Source organism: Nothoprocta perdicaria, unplaced genomic scaffold, assembly GCF_003342845.1.
Source record: "Nothoprocta perdicaria isolate Ctin4 unplaced genomic scaffold, notPer1 scaffold_141, whole genome shotgun sequence".
Lineage (NCBI taxonomy): Eukaryota > Metazoa > Chordata > Aves > Tinamiformes > Tinamidae > Nothoprocta > Nothoprocta perdicaria.
In genome coordinates this window covers 1,163,967-1,176,433 of record NW_020454550.1, presented here as the reverse complement: position 1 = coordinate 1,176,433, position 12,467 = coordinate 1,163,967, and the positions used below count along the sequence as shown (strand labels likewise).

Below are 12,467 nucleotides of genomic sequence, written 5' to 3'. Positions count from 1 at the left end.
GCATGTCTAACTTCAGGGCCTGTGCATGTGTAATCATATACTTGAAAAAAATCTGCTTCTGCATACAGCTATCTCTGCTGCCTTACTTAATGTCTGAAGTAATGCGCTAGTGCTTATTTGGGACCTGTTGATTTGAATAACATTTTCAAGTTACCTGGTTCGTCTGTAAGGGAGAGTGGTTCTGTTCTCATGAGTTTATACTAAGAGAAGAGAGACTCTTCTGTTCCTGTTTTCCTTCCTGGTGTACTTCTTGGCAGCACAATTGTGGACAGGCCTAGAATGCAGCTGAATCTGATTTTTGCTGCACAAGTGACATCACTCRAAAGACAGGTGAGTAGCCCAGGATCATGAAGAAGGGCAGCCCAACAGGAGAGGGAAATGGGGTCTGAAAAGGCACAAAATGGTCATGMTCCAGTAACAGTTCTTGTTCTCATTTATGTACTAGCACGTGAAGCAGCCTTGCATGTTGAAATGCACTGAGATAGCACCAAGGTAACTGCTTGCAGCAGCGAGCTCTTGAGTGTGACGAGGCCATCCTTTCAGGGGAGGTGCAGTACAGCTGTTGATCATTTCTTTTTTTCTTCTTCTGCAGATATTCCTGAAATACCAGAAAGCATCTCATTCTGCAAAGCACTACAGGTAGCAGATTTCAGTGGGAATCCACTGACTAGGTAACTTTCACCTTCTTAGTACTTGCCRTACCAGAATTACAATTGTATTGTAACAATTACAATTTTAAATAAGCCCTTAAAAAAAAAATGTGATCTGAGATTTCTCTGAAATCTTGCCAGAAGTGTCTGTCTCTGGCAGGAGGTTTAGCAAAATTTCTGATTTTAAAAGTAATATAAATCTTACAGGGTATAGATAAAATTKGTTGGCTAACCAGAAAAATAAAAAGTAAATTCAAATTTCTCTTGAGTAGTTTTCACTGTTCTTCTTAAATTCAGTGGAAAACGGTGCCTCTACTTGTGGGAGGGAAAGCCATGGCTACGATGAGGGCCCTGGGCCAAAGCCAGGTGCCTGGCAATTTGAAGTAGACTTTAGAGCAGCCAATGCAAATAACGGCTTTTCCTAATGATTAAAGTTTGGACGAGGGTCTGAGCAGTCTCCCATCAATTGGGACACTCTAGTGTGCAGGAACATGTGGCAGAAACGCACTGTGTGTGGCTGCTGCTCCAGCTCCCAGGTTGTGTTCTGAGGGTCTGTGGTTTGGGGATTTAATGCACATTTGTTATAAAAGAGGGGGTTTGCTTACATTTCCCTGCCCCATCRCTGAAGAATTTGGAATTTAGGTAGCGAAATGAGACTTAGAGACAGTAAGAGAAGGGGTGAACTGCTAGTGAAGGCCTTTGGATACTCTGTGGAGAACCATCTTCTAAAGCGGCCTGTTGCCCAGAGCGCCTTGGTGACACTGAGCAAGTCACATCAGCCAGAGCAGTCCTGCCCCTCACTGCGGCGGCGCTGGAAGCCCAGGGAGTCCTGAGCAGTGAATAACCGACCTCTGAGTGTCTGTGGTACCTCAAGCCGCCGCAGCCATTTCACAAGATGGCTTCTCCCACACGGGGCATTGTCTAGAACTGTGCTTTGAACATGGCGCGTTCTGAGGTCTCCGGCAAGCCAAATCTGAAAGCTTTAAAGGGACACTGGTGACCTGGATCCCTGTGTGCCTGTAGCCCATATGCACGGGGAGCATAATAATACTTTTACTGCTCGTAAAGCAGACTGAAGCTGAACTAATGGTTAGTTCCCAACGTGATCAGGGTCACATTGAGCACAGAGCTTCACCCCTCAGTACCGATACAAGCTGCAAACAAGTAGTAGGTAGTTTGTTACTCTSCATTTTGTGCTCTGGGCAAGTCCTGGGGCCCGGGCAGCACATCCCCTTCGGCAGCAGTGCTAATGCCCAGCTGCAGTTGCCAGGATCAACCACAGAGCCCGAGGACTTCTCAGTGCAACTGAAACTGGCCTCTTAACTCATCGGCATTGCAGGAGAATTTTAAAAATCTGCGATAAAATGTCTCTAAAGTATATGGGTGTCCTGGAATGCATCACTTCAAGCAGCTTAGTTAGTTATAAACCACCGATAGCAGAAGCTGTTTACATGGTTGCCTGGTGTCAGGAATTTCAGGCTTACCTCTGTAGCAGGAGGGTATTTGCACCCATTTGTTTGGACAGACTGGGAAATCCTAATAGTGGTGTCCTTTCCCATGTGATATCCTGGGTCTTCTTTTAGCCATTGATTCTTGCTTTTATTTCTTCTAAGTGTGAAAGTCACCCCATGATGTCCCAGTCAGTGTCCTGCCACCGTGTTGCCTTATTGTCAGACTTGATCATCGATGAACCCACAGTTTTAAGTGTTGCTCTCAGCCTGTTTTTCCAGCTGTTTTCAGTTGATGCCAGGCTTATTTTAATAAAAAGCAGGCATACTGAGTATAGTTGTGTATTATTGAAGTATTTTTAGGCCGTAGTAAGGAGAGAAGGTTGTCATGCTTGAGGGGTGTTGTGAACCTGTAAAGGTGGAAGGCTCTAACCATAGAATATCACCTTGCGCATAAACAAACTTCTTCAAAAAAATCAACCCCAAACCAGCAGTTCAACAGCAACCTGGTAGCTAATACAAAATGGCCATTCCATAAGCATGTATGTAACTGAAACATGAATAAAAATTGCTTATTTAATCATTTTGATGTCTCAGTAATGTAAGAAAATGCCAGTAAAAAAGTAACTTTTTTTACCTTTTGTAATCAAAAATATAAGAGCACTTTTTTTTTTAATGCTGAATACATTTCCAAGCCCAATACATTTTTAAGTTGCAAATGGCGCTGTGCATTAGAGGGGTCAAAAGAGAGGGTTAATATCCATATTTTGACACAGAAGAAATTTTAGCGACTTTCAGCATTATTATATACTTTTTTTCCTTATTATGATGCTTATAAATAGTAAGAATTTCTCAGGGACCTGCTAGAATTTAGTCATGCCTCCCAGTACATTTTTGCTAAATTGACTTTTATTTTCTACTACACATTCTCTTTTTTCTCTATGCATTAACATAGTAATTTAATGTGAATATATATGCTAGAAATCCTTGATATGAATTAATATCTCCCTAGGTTGCCTGAGAGCTTTCCTGAACTACAGAATCTAACGTGTCTTTCAGTAAATGACATCTCTCTGCAAGCACTACCTGAAAACATTGGGAAGTAAGTTTGTTTTGTCTATTTGTTTGTTTTAAGCTAAATCATACATACGTTCTTATACATATGTTTTTAGCTTATTTTCACTCTTTATTATTATGCTTGTTGTGTAAATTACGAATATAATCATATAAAAGACCTGTTTACTAGTCTGCACATTTTTCTGTGTGTTATATGTTTAGTCTGAGAGGAGACTTTCACTATTATTTCCATTTACCACTAGAAAACTACTACAAAATCTGAAAAAAAAAAATACGTGTTTATGCATAGGCTCAGTTCTCAGAGATTTGGAGTAACATTAATTTTTGCATGCAAAATTGAAAAGGGTATTTTATGATGCAAGACTGACTTGTTCTTCATTGTATTAAAGGCCATTGATCCATTGCTGTTGACGTATCAGCCAGCTTGCAGCTTAGCTCAAAAGCAGACAGTGTTGGCACAGGGACAAATGGGTAAAAGCTGACCCTGATTAAAGCATCTGGATGGAAATTGGAAGGTTCCTAACCATAGCAGTGGTCTGGTTCTGAGAAAAAAGTTCCAGTGGGAATTGGGGAGATGAAAACCCATGCAACAGTTTTTAAGATGCAAAGATGCCATTTGATAAGCTTTTTAGGTGTGATAGGAAAATAAAACAGAGTTGCAAGGACCAGCTTTCAGAGTGGAGACACATGAAAAGTAAAATAAATGTTGCTAATCTGTCTCATTTTAAGTGCATTGAACATCCCCATCGACAGATGGGACTGTCTCTCCTTTTAATGCGGGCAAAAGTAGTCTTCCTTATTGAAGGTCAAAAAGTAATTCTCAATCTCCTCCCTTAAACATGTGAGAGGGGCTGTGCTGGTTCAGATAAAGGGCCCATCTAGCCCTGTGTTCTACCTCAGTTGCCATAAACCGGTGCCTAATGAGGAGGAGGAAGAAGAAAAGCACATTTGCTTACTTCTCTATTTCCAGGTCAGAGGCTTTCCTGTGCTTTGGATTCTGGTTAGTCTTCCACGTACTTGTCCAGTGTCTCCTTGAGCTTCCTCTGGCTGTTGAAATACTTGAACAGATTTATTACCTACTGTGTGCAGTCACTTGCTTTCCTGGAGCCTGACTCCTCCTCCCTTACTCTTAGGCTCCCAGCCCTTGTAGGAAGAAGAAGGGAGCAGCTGCTCCTTGTGCTCTCTCTGCCAGTGCAGACTCTGTAGCCTTCTACCACGTCCCCACATACATTTTTTTCCAGCCTGAAGGATCTAGCTTATTGTTCCCTTCAGAACAGTAACTTGTAATAGTTTGCCACTTTTGCTGAGAAACATGACAGAATGACAGAATCACAGAATGGTACCATGGAGAAGCTTGGGTTTGATGGAAGCAGGGAAGGGCTCTGGCTTCCCATGTGTGGCATAGCTGTGCGCTCACAGAGTCCAGTTCCTTCTCTCTTCCCTTCCCTCTGTGCTTGCTAGGACCCAGAGAAATGCCAGGAATTAGAAAGTGATGCTGCTTGCGTCTTTCTGGAGATAACTATTTTGCAATTATTTTGTTGGGGGTTTCTGTTTGCTTTGTATAATGATCCATGTTATTATTTGATGGGATAACCTAGCCCTGTGTACTGTGTGTATGAGATGGGTCAAAGGGTGAGCTGGTAAATGTATATGGTGGTTTACTACAGTTGTGCTTTTTTAGGGGAAAAAAAGTTGAAATTGATGTGCTTGTTACAGACCTTCTAGCCACAAGACTATTTAGAGACTTAGAGAAACACATCCTAAATTCTTGAGGTCTGAAAATGTGGTCTAGGAAGTTGCCTAATGCAGTCAGTGAAGGATCTTAGTTCATCTAAATGTAGTAAAGTGATCTGTATGTACGGGATGGCATTTTTAGTGGCCTTCTTATGGTCTTATGACACTGCAAATTTGTCCTACTATATCAAATGGGGAAAACAAAGTGATGATTAATACTTTTTCAAACAACAGTCCATCTAAAGTTATTTAGGAAATTTCCCCAATAATAGATTTCACTTAGATTTCCCTGATGAGGAACTTCAGGAACAGTTGCCTAGTCCCGGTTTCACATGGTCTGACATACCAGGTGAAGACAGTGATCAGCATCACTGTTCCAGACTAGGCACCTTAACCTTCTCATGCTATTGATGGGTAAAGTTGCAGCTTATATCCCATTTAGGATTCTCCTGCATCAACATTTTCTATTTCTCTTTGCCTCTGAGTTGCCAAAATGTAATATATTTAAGTTCCCCAGCTGGATATTCTAAGAACATAGGCACAAACTCCATATTCTCCTTTTGTCTTTGCTCTTGCTTGTACGTGCTCAGTGGATCTCAGTTTTCTTTTTCTTCCATATAATCACTTCTTTCTGCTTCTCCAGTGCTGCTCTATGCTTTGGAAGTTCTCCCTTGTTAGATAACCCCTAGCTTTTGCAGGCTTTGGACTTAGTGTCTTTTTAATGTGTTACATCTTTTTATTATGATCTGGGACTTGATAACGGACTGGGTATCATGACACCACAGGTGTCATGTTTTTGTGATTCTTAAKCTTTGTTTTATGGAGCAGTTGCTGTCTGGAGTAAAACAGTGACTGCTAATGGCAGGTGAGATACTGTAGCTAATAATTGGGTGGATGCAGGAACAGGAGCTGTCCTCCTGTTGTCTAATTGAACCATTCGTGGAAGCAAATTACAGGATTTAAGCTGTGAGGGGTAGTATCTTTTTGAGTGTTTCTTAGTCTGATGAGAAGGTCTAATTTTCTCGCTTAATCTGCAGGACCATGTGTGTGATTGTGGGACTGACTAGCAAGAATAGTCTGTTCCTCCCAGCATGGATAAACTTTGGGAATTTGGGTCTAGGCTTGTTCTTTGATGGTTCCTTCCTCCTACAACATCCAAAACACAGGGTGTTACTCCTTCCTGAAATGGGAAAACCAGGAGTTTGTACTCTCTTGTCTATAAGTGTTCCTAGAGCATCCCTCACACTGGTATGAATCACCTTACACATCTTCTGTTCTCATGTGATCATTTTTTAGCATTGGCTTCAGGATTAGCCTTTTTTTTTTTTTCCTCCACTGTATTGTCATAGTATTGTTTTTTTCCAGCAAATAGTTGGGGAATTGGGTGGTTCTGATGGTTGAAGATCTGGAAAGAGTGAAGGAAAAGTCATGTCAGAATAGCATGGCATGTTTTTCTTTTACTGTTGTTTTTACTTTGTTTTGGGGTTTGTTGTAGCTCTTAGGCTTGAATGAAGTCCAAGTTTTTTCTTTGGAAACCTTTTCCAAAGGTTTCTGTTTTATCTAGCATTGGCCTTTCAGGTGTGTGTTTCACATGGAACCTGCTGTAGACAAAAATCAATTCTTTCAGTGAAATACGGAGTTGAACAGGGCACTTATTTGCCAAACTATGTGGGCAAGAAATTCAACAAGTGGAACTTAGCTAAGGCAAAACACGTAGCTGGACTGCTGTGCTGTAAGTTATCATTTAGGTCTTGCTGTCCACCAGCATACCAACAAATCCAGCCTTTACCCAATCTTTAGTTTTCATCCGTTTTTTTTCAGTGCCTCAGTGTGAAAAAGAAAGTAAGAATTTCTTGTGTTTTGGGTGTTAAGGTTTAAAGCATGAGATTGTTCCTCACTGTCAGGCAATCAGCTATGGAATTCCCCTAGGATTACCTCTCTGGACCCTAGCATGGCACAAGAAATAATAAAAATCTTTCCGCTGTGGTCAAAATCTTCCTCCTACCCCGGAACTTACAGATGGTGTCTTTGGGTACCATCTCTGAGTCCTAAGACTGAGCAAAGGATGTTACACCCGTGATATTTAGTATCCTCATGATTTCCCTACCTCTCCTCCCAGTCAGGGGACTGTACTTGTCGTGCAAAAAATTAACTGGTTTTGTTTTGGCTTTAGAAGCTTTACACATGGGAAGGGGTGACTTTCTTTAGATGGCAGCTTCTGATTCCAGTGCCTGATGAGTCTGGTTTACCCCCAAGCGGCAAGCTTGGCTTGCAAGGCTGAAAGGATCTGTGGACCTTGCTACTGAGAGAGAATTGCCAGGTAATAAGAGATATTTTCCTCCTAACATCTGCAGCCAGAATGGTGAAATATGCATTTCATGGTGAAAATGAAGGTAATGAACATAATAGAGCAAATGCTACTGCAGTTAAGAGTATTGTCTTGCAGAAAGGTGTCCTAGACATGCCAACATATGTATTTCAAGAGTCATGGAAATAGAGATATCCAGAGATGTTGTCAGGGATACAGAGTCACTGAGCATGGTGACTTTTTGTTAATTCTGGAGATTTGTAAGTTTTCAGTAACTTCTAAACTCCAGATTTTTTTATATCATCCTGACTAAGAGTATCTGGAGAGTAGAAGGTCTTTAAAGTTGAGTGACACACCTGATGGAGATGGAGATCAGAACAACGTGCTCATTTTCGGTCATGGATTCTGGGGCCAGACCTTGTCTGTGCTTTGTCTGTCTTTATGAGAAGGTTGCACATATAGATTATAGCCTACAGCATGGAAGAAGCTGCGTGGGGCAAGACTCTACAGCACTTTTTTAAGGTATAGCATAATAATGGCGGCTTAAAATACAGACATATAACTAAAAAAAGTGATAAAAAAAGATAAAACAAAAGTGAGGGAGAAGCTTGTCTTACAAATGCACAGGATGAGAACTCTTCATAGGGCCTATTCTAATCTGTAATTTATATATAGTTAATATATATTAAATTTTCACCTCCTTATCTCTGTTCAGCCTGACAAGTAATATTTAGAGTTAAGGTAGGTGGAGCATCAGTGTTACTCACAGCTGTTTGCTAGTAACAAAACTGAATATTAAACAGCTTGAAATAGATTTCAAGAGAGCTCTTTAACAATTTAATAGTTAATGAATGCAGTGCCATCTGGCATTTAAATAAGAAATTTAACATCTTGTGTTTTATAAAAGGAAGAAATATTGAACATGCATTTAGGATTTAAATATATATAAAATACGTAGTTAAATTTATATACATAAATGATTTACAGTTATATAAAATTATTATATCTAAATATATATATATATTTAGATAAATATATGCATATAAAGTTTATATGCATATAAATTTAAGTAGTGGAAGACTGATGTCGCTTAAGTGGAATAGGATATACTTGGAAAATAAGTTCCTGTTGAAATAATGAATTGGTTTAGACTCCCCAGCCCATTTCAGTTACCTTGATAAGCAAATTGTAAAATATGCAGTTACAGCAGTTGAGTAAGTAAGTAATTATAAATCCCGTAATTATAAATCCCTTAAAGATTTATCAATAAATCTATTAAAAGATTAATACATCTGTTTAATTTACCTTATTAAAAGATTAATACATCTGTTTAATTTACCTTTTGGAGGTCATATTTGGAGCTGGCTTATGGGAGAGAGAGACAGGCCAAAAGTAACTGACTTCAGCAACTTGAAATCCAAGACCAGGCCTTGTTAGTGAGTTGGGCTTCCTCAGCTTCGTATTCAGGGAAACGCTGGGTCATAAAGAGAACTTKGCTCCACTCTTAAATTTTGCCTGTGACCTTTACTACTGCCTGTCTCCAGTCTTTCCTCCAGGTATAGGTTGACAAGATACTAAAGGTTTTTATTCTTGTGTTTTTACTTATAGAAGAACTTAAGCTTTAGGTTTTTACAAGACAATTCTTTGTGTTGGTTTTCAATTCAAGTAATGGATAAGCCTTCCTCTGGATTGAAGTGTCTTTCCAGTTTAAGTCTAGAATGACAGAATCACCAACGTTTGTATCTTTCATGCCTTCCTGTTAACAAAAAGCTCTCCATGGAAGCAATATTTGTCCTCGTCRTTTTATATCCATTTCCACCATCTCTGTGAGAAAACATAAATACAGGAGTCTCTTCAATTTTTTGCCCCCAGAAAGAGGGTGAAACTGCTCTCAAACATGATTGTTGGAAAAACAATCTTTGCTGTTGAGAAGATGTTAGAACACTTTCATCAAAACCAAATCTAGTTACCTCTCTTTTTTGCAGCATTGTTTTTACAGCATCACCTCTGTTCAGAGGTGGACCTGTAGGAATTCACATGCACAAGGACAGGGTGCTTTGGATGGATAAGTGCCTGCATGTAGGAAATCACTACTTCCTTTAGTTTCTGACTTGCATAAGAATTTGTACAATTCAGCAACTAAGAATTTCAAAGAAAACATTCTGTACCCTATTATATGAYGCTGGCTTCAGAGCCCTCTTTAAATTCTATAGGATTATTCTTAGAGAAGTTAATTTATGCTGCTTTTTGTCTCAAACACTGTAGAACAGGTTTAGCTGGCTGAAGGGGAGTCAAGAAAAAGAGGGGAGCCTGTTTAAAACAGACATTGGGAAAAGAGCTCAAGCTTGTGTTTATGGAAAAGTAAGCTCCTCGAGGAAAGGAAACCCGCTGCAATTTTCTTCTATTTGTAGAATACCATATAATGGGTATGAATGTTGAGCACTTTTCATGATAACTTTGCCTAATTATACGCCAACATTAAGCAGTACTTGGAAGCAGAAGAAGCGGGCAGTGTTCAGCCTTTTAAAAAGAGGGGGGTAAAATGCATAGTAGCAGAATTTAAACCACAAATTATATGGGTATATTCACGGAACTCAGGAAATTCAAGAAGCATAATCCTTCCCTGTAATTCCTTATAATGCTAATATTGTTTTTGTTGTATTAGGAAATCTCCTTGCAGCAAAAGTCCAAATGGTCTTTGAGACGCTCTAGGAGGAGTTAAGCGGTTGGTGCTGGCAGGTAGTGACCATGGAGAACATGCAGGTGACAGATGGAGAGTCAAGGAGGAACTGAGRTGGTAGCTGATCCTGGAAAGGGAAAGGTGCTACCAAAGCTCTCAAAACCACATGGATTTCAGCAGCTCATTTAGATGCAGGAGTTCAGAGTGGTCTTTTCAGGATCTTTCCACAGTGAGTGGGGAAAGGGAGAGAGGAAGAGGCTTCTTCAGGGCATCCCCTGGATGAGGAGCCTGTCTCAGAAGTATATGCTGTACTCTGAAATACTTCAGTGCTGAGTAAGGAGCATTTTGAGAGCTGGCTAGTGACTAATTAATCCTGTTATTTATTTGAAGAAAAAAAAGAAAGCAGTTAAATGTCAGGTTTTGACTGAGTTGTCAGTCTGCAGCTAGAAGCCTTGTGGGATGGAAGGAGCCTAAAGGATCCTGACAGGTGACGACGAGTCACTTAATTGCTGTGTCCTGGGGGAGGCTCAGAAAGGTTCCTGGGAGTTTTATTTGGACAGTGGGAACAAGCTGCAATGTATTTAAATATGATGCATTTCATATGATTTGCTTGCTGCTGTCTGAGCACCGCAGGAGTTACCCTCCTGTCTCTCAAAAGACCCTGCTGGACAGGACGACCTGTGTGTTCATTGTTTATATATATATATATATATATATATATTATATATATATTTATATATTATAAAAAAGAAAATGAGTTACGGAGTTGAGACTGCCCTTCTTCCTTCCCAGGTTCGTGTCTGGCTGAATGTTTCAAGGGCGTCAGGTTCTGTATGGAGAGATCCAGAGGCAGGGCCCTGTCCCAGCAACGATGAGCTRTAGCTGCTAGCCCAGGGAGCTGAAATCCTTTGGAAGTGGTGGAAGTAACCAGAATACAGACTGARTATCACATCTGTGCATGTTGAATCCTTAGGTTGTGTCCTGTAACCATGGCTAATTGTGCATAAAAARTATAAAGCCAGACCAAATACTGCATCTATACTGTATTCTGACTTTAGCTTCTGAAGCGCAGAGTTTTCCACCTCAACTTTTCTTAGAAAACGTTCCTGGATAAAATAGCCATTTGCATGACACTTCTGCAATTGGAGAGGAAGCTCTAGCCTCATCTGCAAGCGTGCTGCTCCCTGCCTTTGGCTGCRCTGCCTTCATGTGAGTCTGCAATAAGAGCACTAAAATCCTGCTGTTTAAGCTGTAATGAAACCCGTTCTTTTTAACAACACGTGTTACTCTGCGGAGCTTCTCTTTGCTGTTCTGCAAATGCTGTACTGTGATACTGGGATTGCAGTGGGACTGAAAGACTACTCTATAGGTGGTTGTTACCAAAGCTACTTTTTCAATTTTGCATTCCACTGAAACTCCCTGGAAAAGGAGCAAATAGAGCATTTCTGTGAAGGTTTAAATTCCTCATCTCCTGCAACTCTTATTTCCCCAAATCTGACTTCTTGTTGTGTATGCTCCACTGTGATGCTCCCCTGATACAAGATCAAAATTTGAGACTTTTGTTAATCAAATAGAGAAGGTTTTTGTTCTTTTTTTTTAATTGACCAAGCAGCTTTAGCTTTTATTATTATTTAGCTTTTATTATTATTATTTATTATTTAGCTTTGCCTTTTAATCTTCCTCTTTGTTTTCTCCCAGCATCTTCCATCTCTCTCTCTCCAGCGTGCTTGGCACAGTGCTGCTGAGTGCTTGCCTCAGGAGTCTTTGCTGGTCCTCCTTGAGTATTCCCCATGCTGTTGGAATGGGGATGTGGAAACAACATAGAATATTTCAGAATATTTCAGAATATATTCTCCTTTTCTTTATTATTTTTATAGCAGTTGACACTGTTTTATGTACTTCAGTGAACTGCTGTTGTACACAAAATCACGTTTTATCAAATGTGTTGTTACTGATAACCTCTTCCCAATTACTCCAAAGCAAAATAGGCTCGGGTTATAAGAACGTACTTTCATTTTGTCTAGTGTCATCTTTGTTTTGGAGGAGACTCCTGTGGTTGCCTTGGAGGAATATTTGCTGAGTGCTTGAGGGGGATCCCTTTCTGTGGAACGTGTTGGATTGTGAGGTTGCCTGCGGTGAGCGCAGTTACAGAGCTAAAGCTTTCACTAGTTTCCCTGAAACAGTTTCTTGCCATAATAATTTTTAGAAAGTATTCAGGCTGTTTTGTTCCCTTATGATGCCATTTACACCGTGTTTTCATGTGTGCAGCTTCCGTGGGGGGTGAGCTCTGTCCTAGGACAGTCTGGGCTGTGCTGGGGCGCACGGTGCGTTTGGAGTGAGCTGGGCGAGCGGCCACAGCTGGAATCRTGGCCTGTGTCTGTGCAGACTGGGTTACTTTTTATCACTTTATGTCACTTCTTATTTAAAAACAAACCAAAAAAAAAAAGAAAAAWMCYCTTCAGTCTATGGAGCAGCTCATGATTCTGTAAATTATTTCATATTACTTGGTGGGAAACTTCATTTTGTCAGTGGGGTCTGCTTGTGTTGCTCATGGGACTAGAGCATTTCCA

General features: G+C 40.3%; 1 protein-coding gene across 1 annotated transcript in view; it reads left to right on the top strand.

Annotated features, from left to right (window-relative positions):
* The window catches only part of LRRC1 (leucine rich repeat containing 1), a 73,100-nt gene that overhangs the window by 20,070 nt on the left and 40,563 nt on the right, over positions 1–12,467 (top strand). The window contains exons 3-4 of the mRNA XM_026034300.1: positions 593–671; positions 3,111–3,200. Of these exons, the coding sequence (XP_025890085.1) occupies positions 593–671; positions 3,111–3,200 (169 nt within the window). The remainder of the gene's footprint in view (positions 1–592; positions 672–3,110; positions 3,201–12,467) is intronic.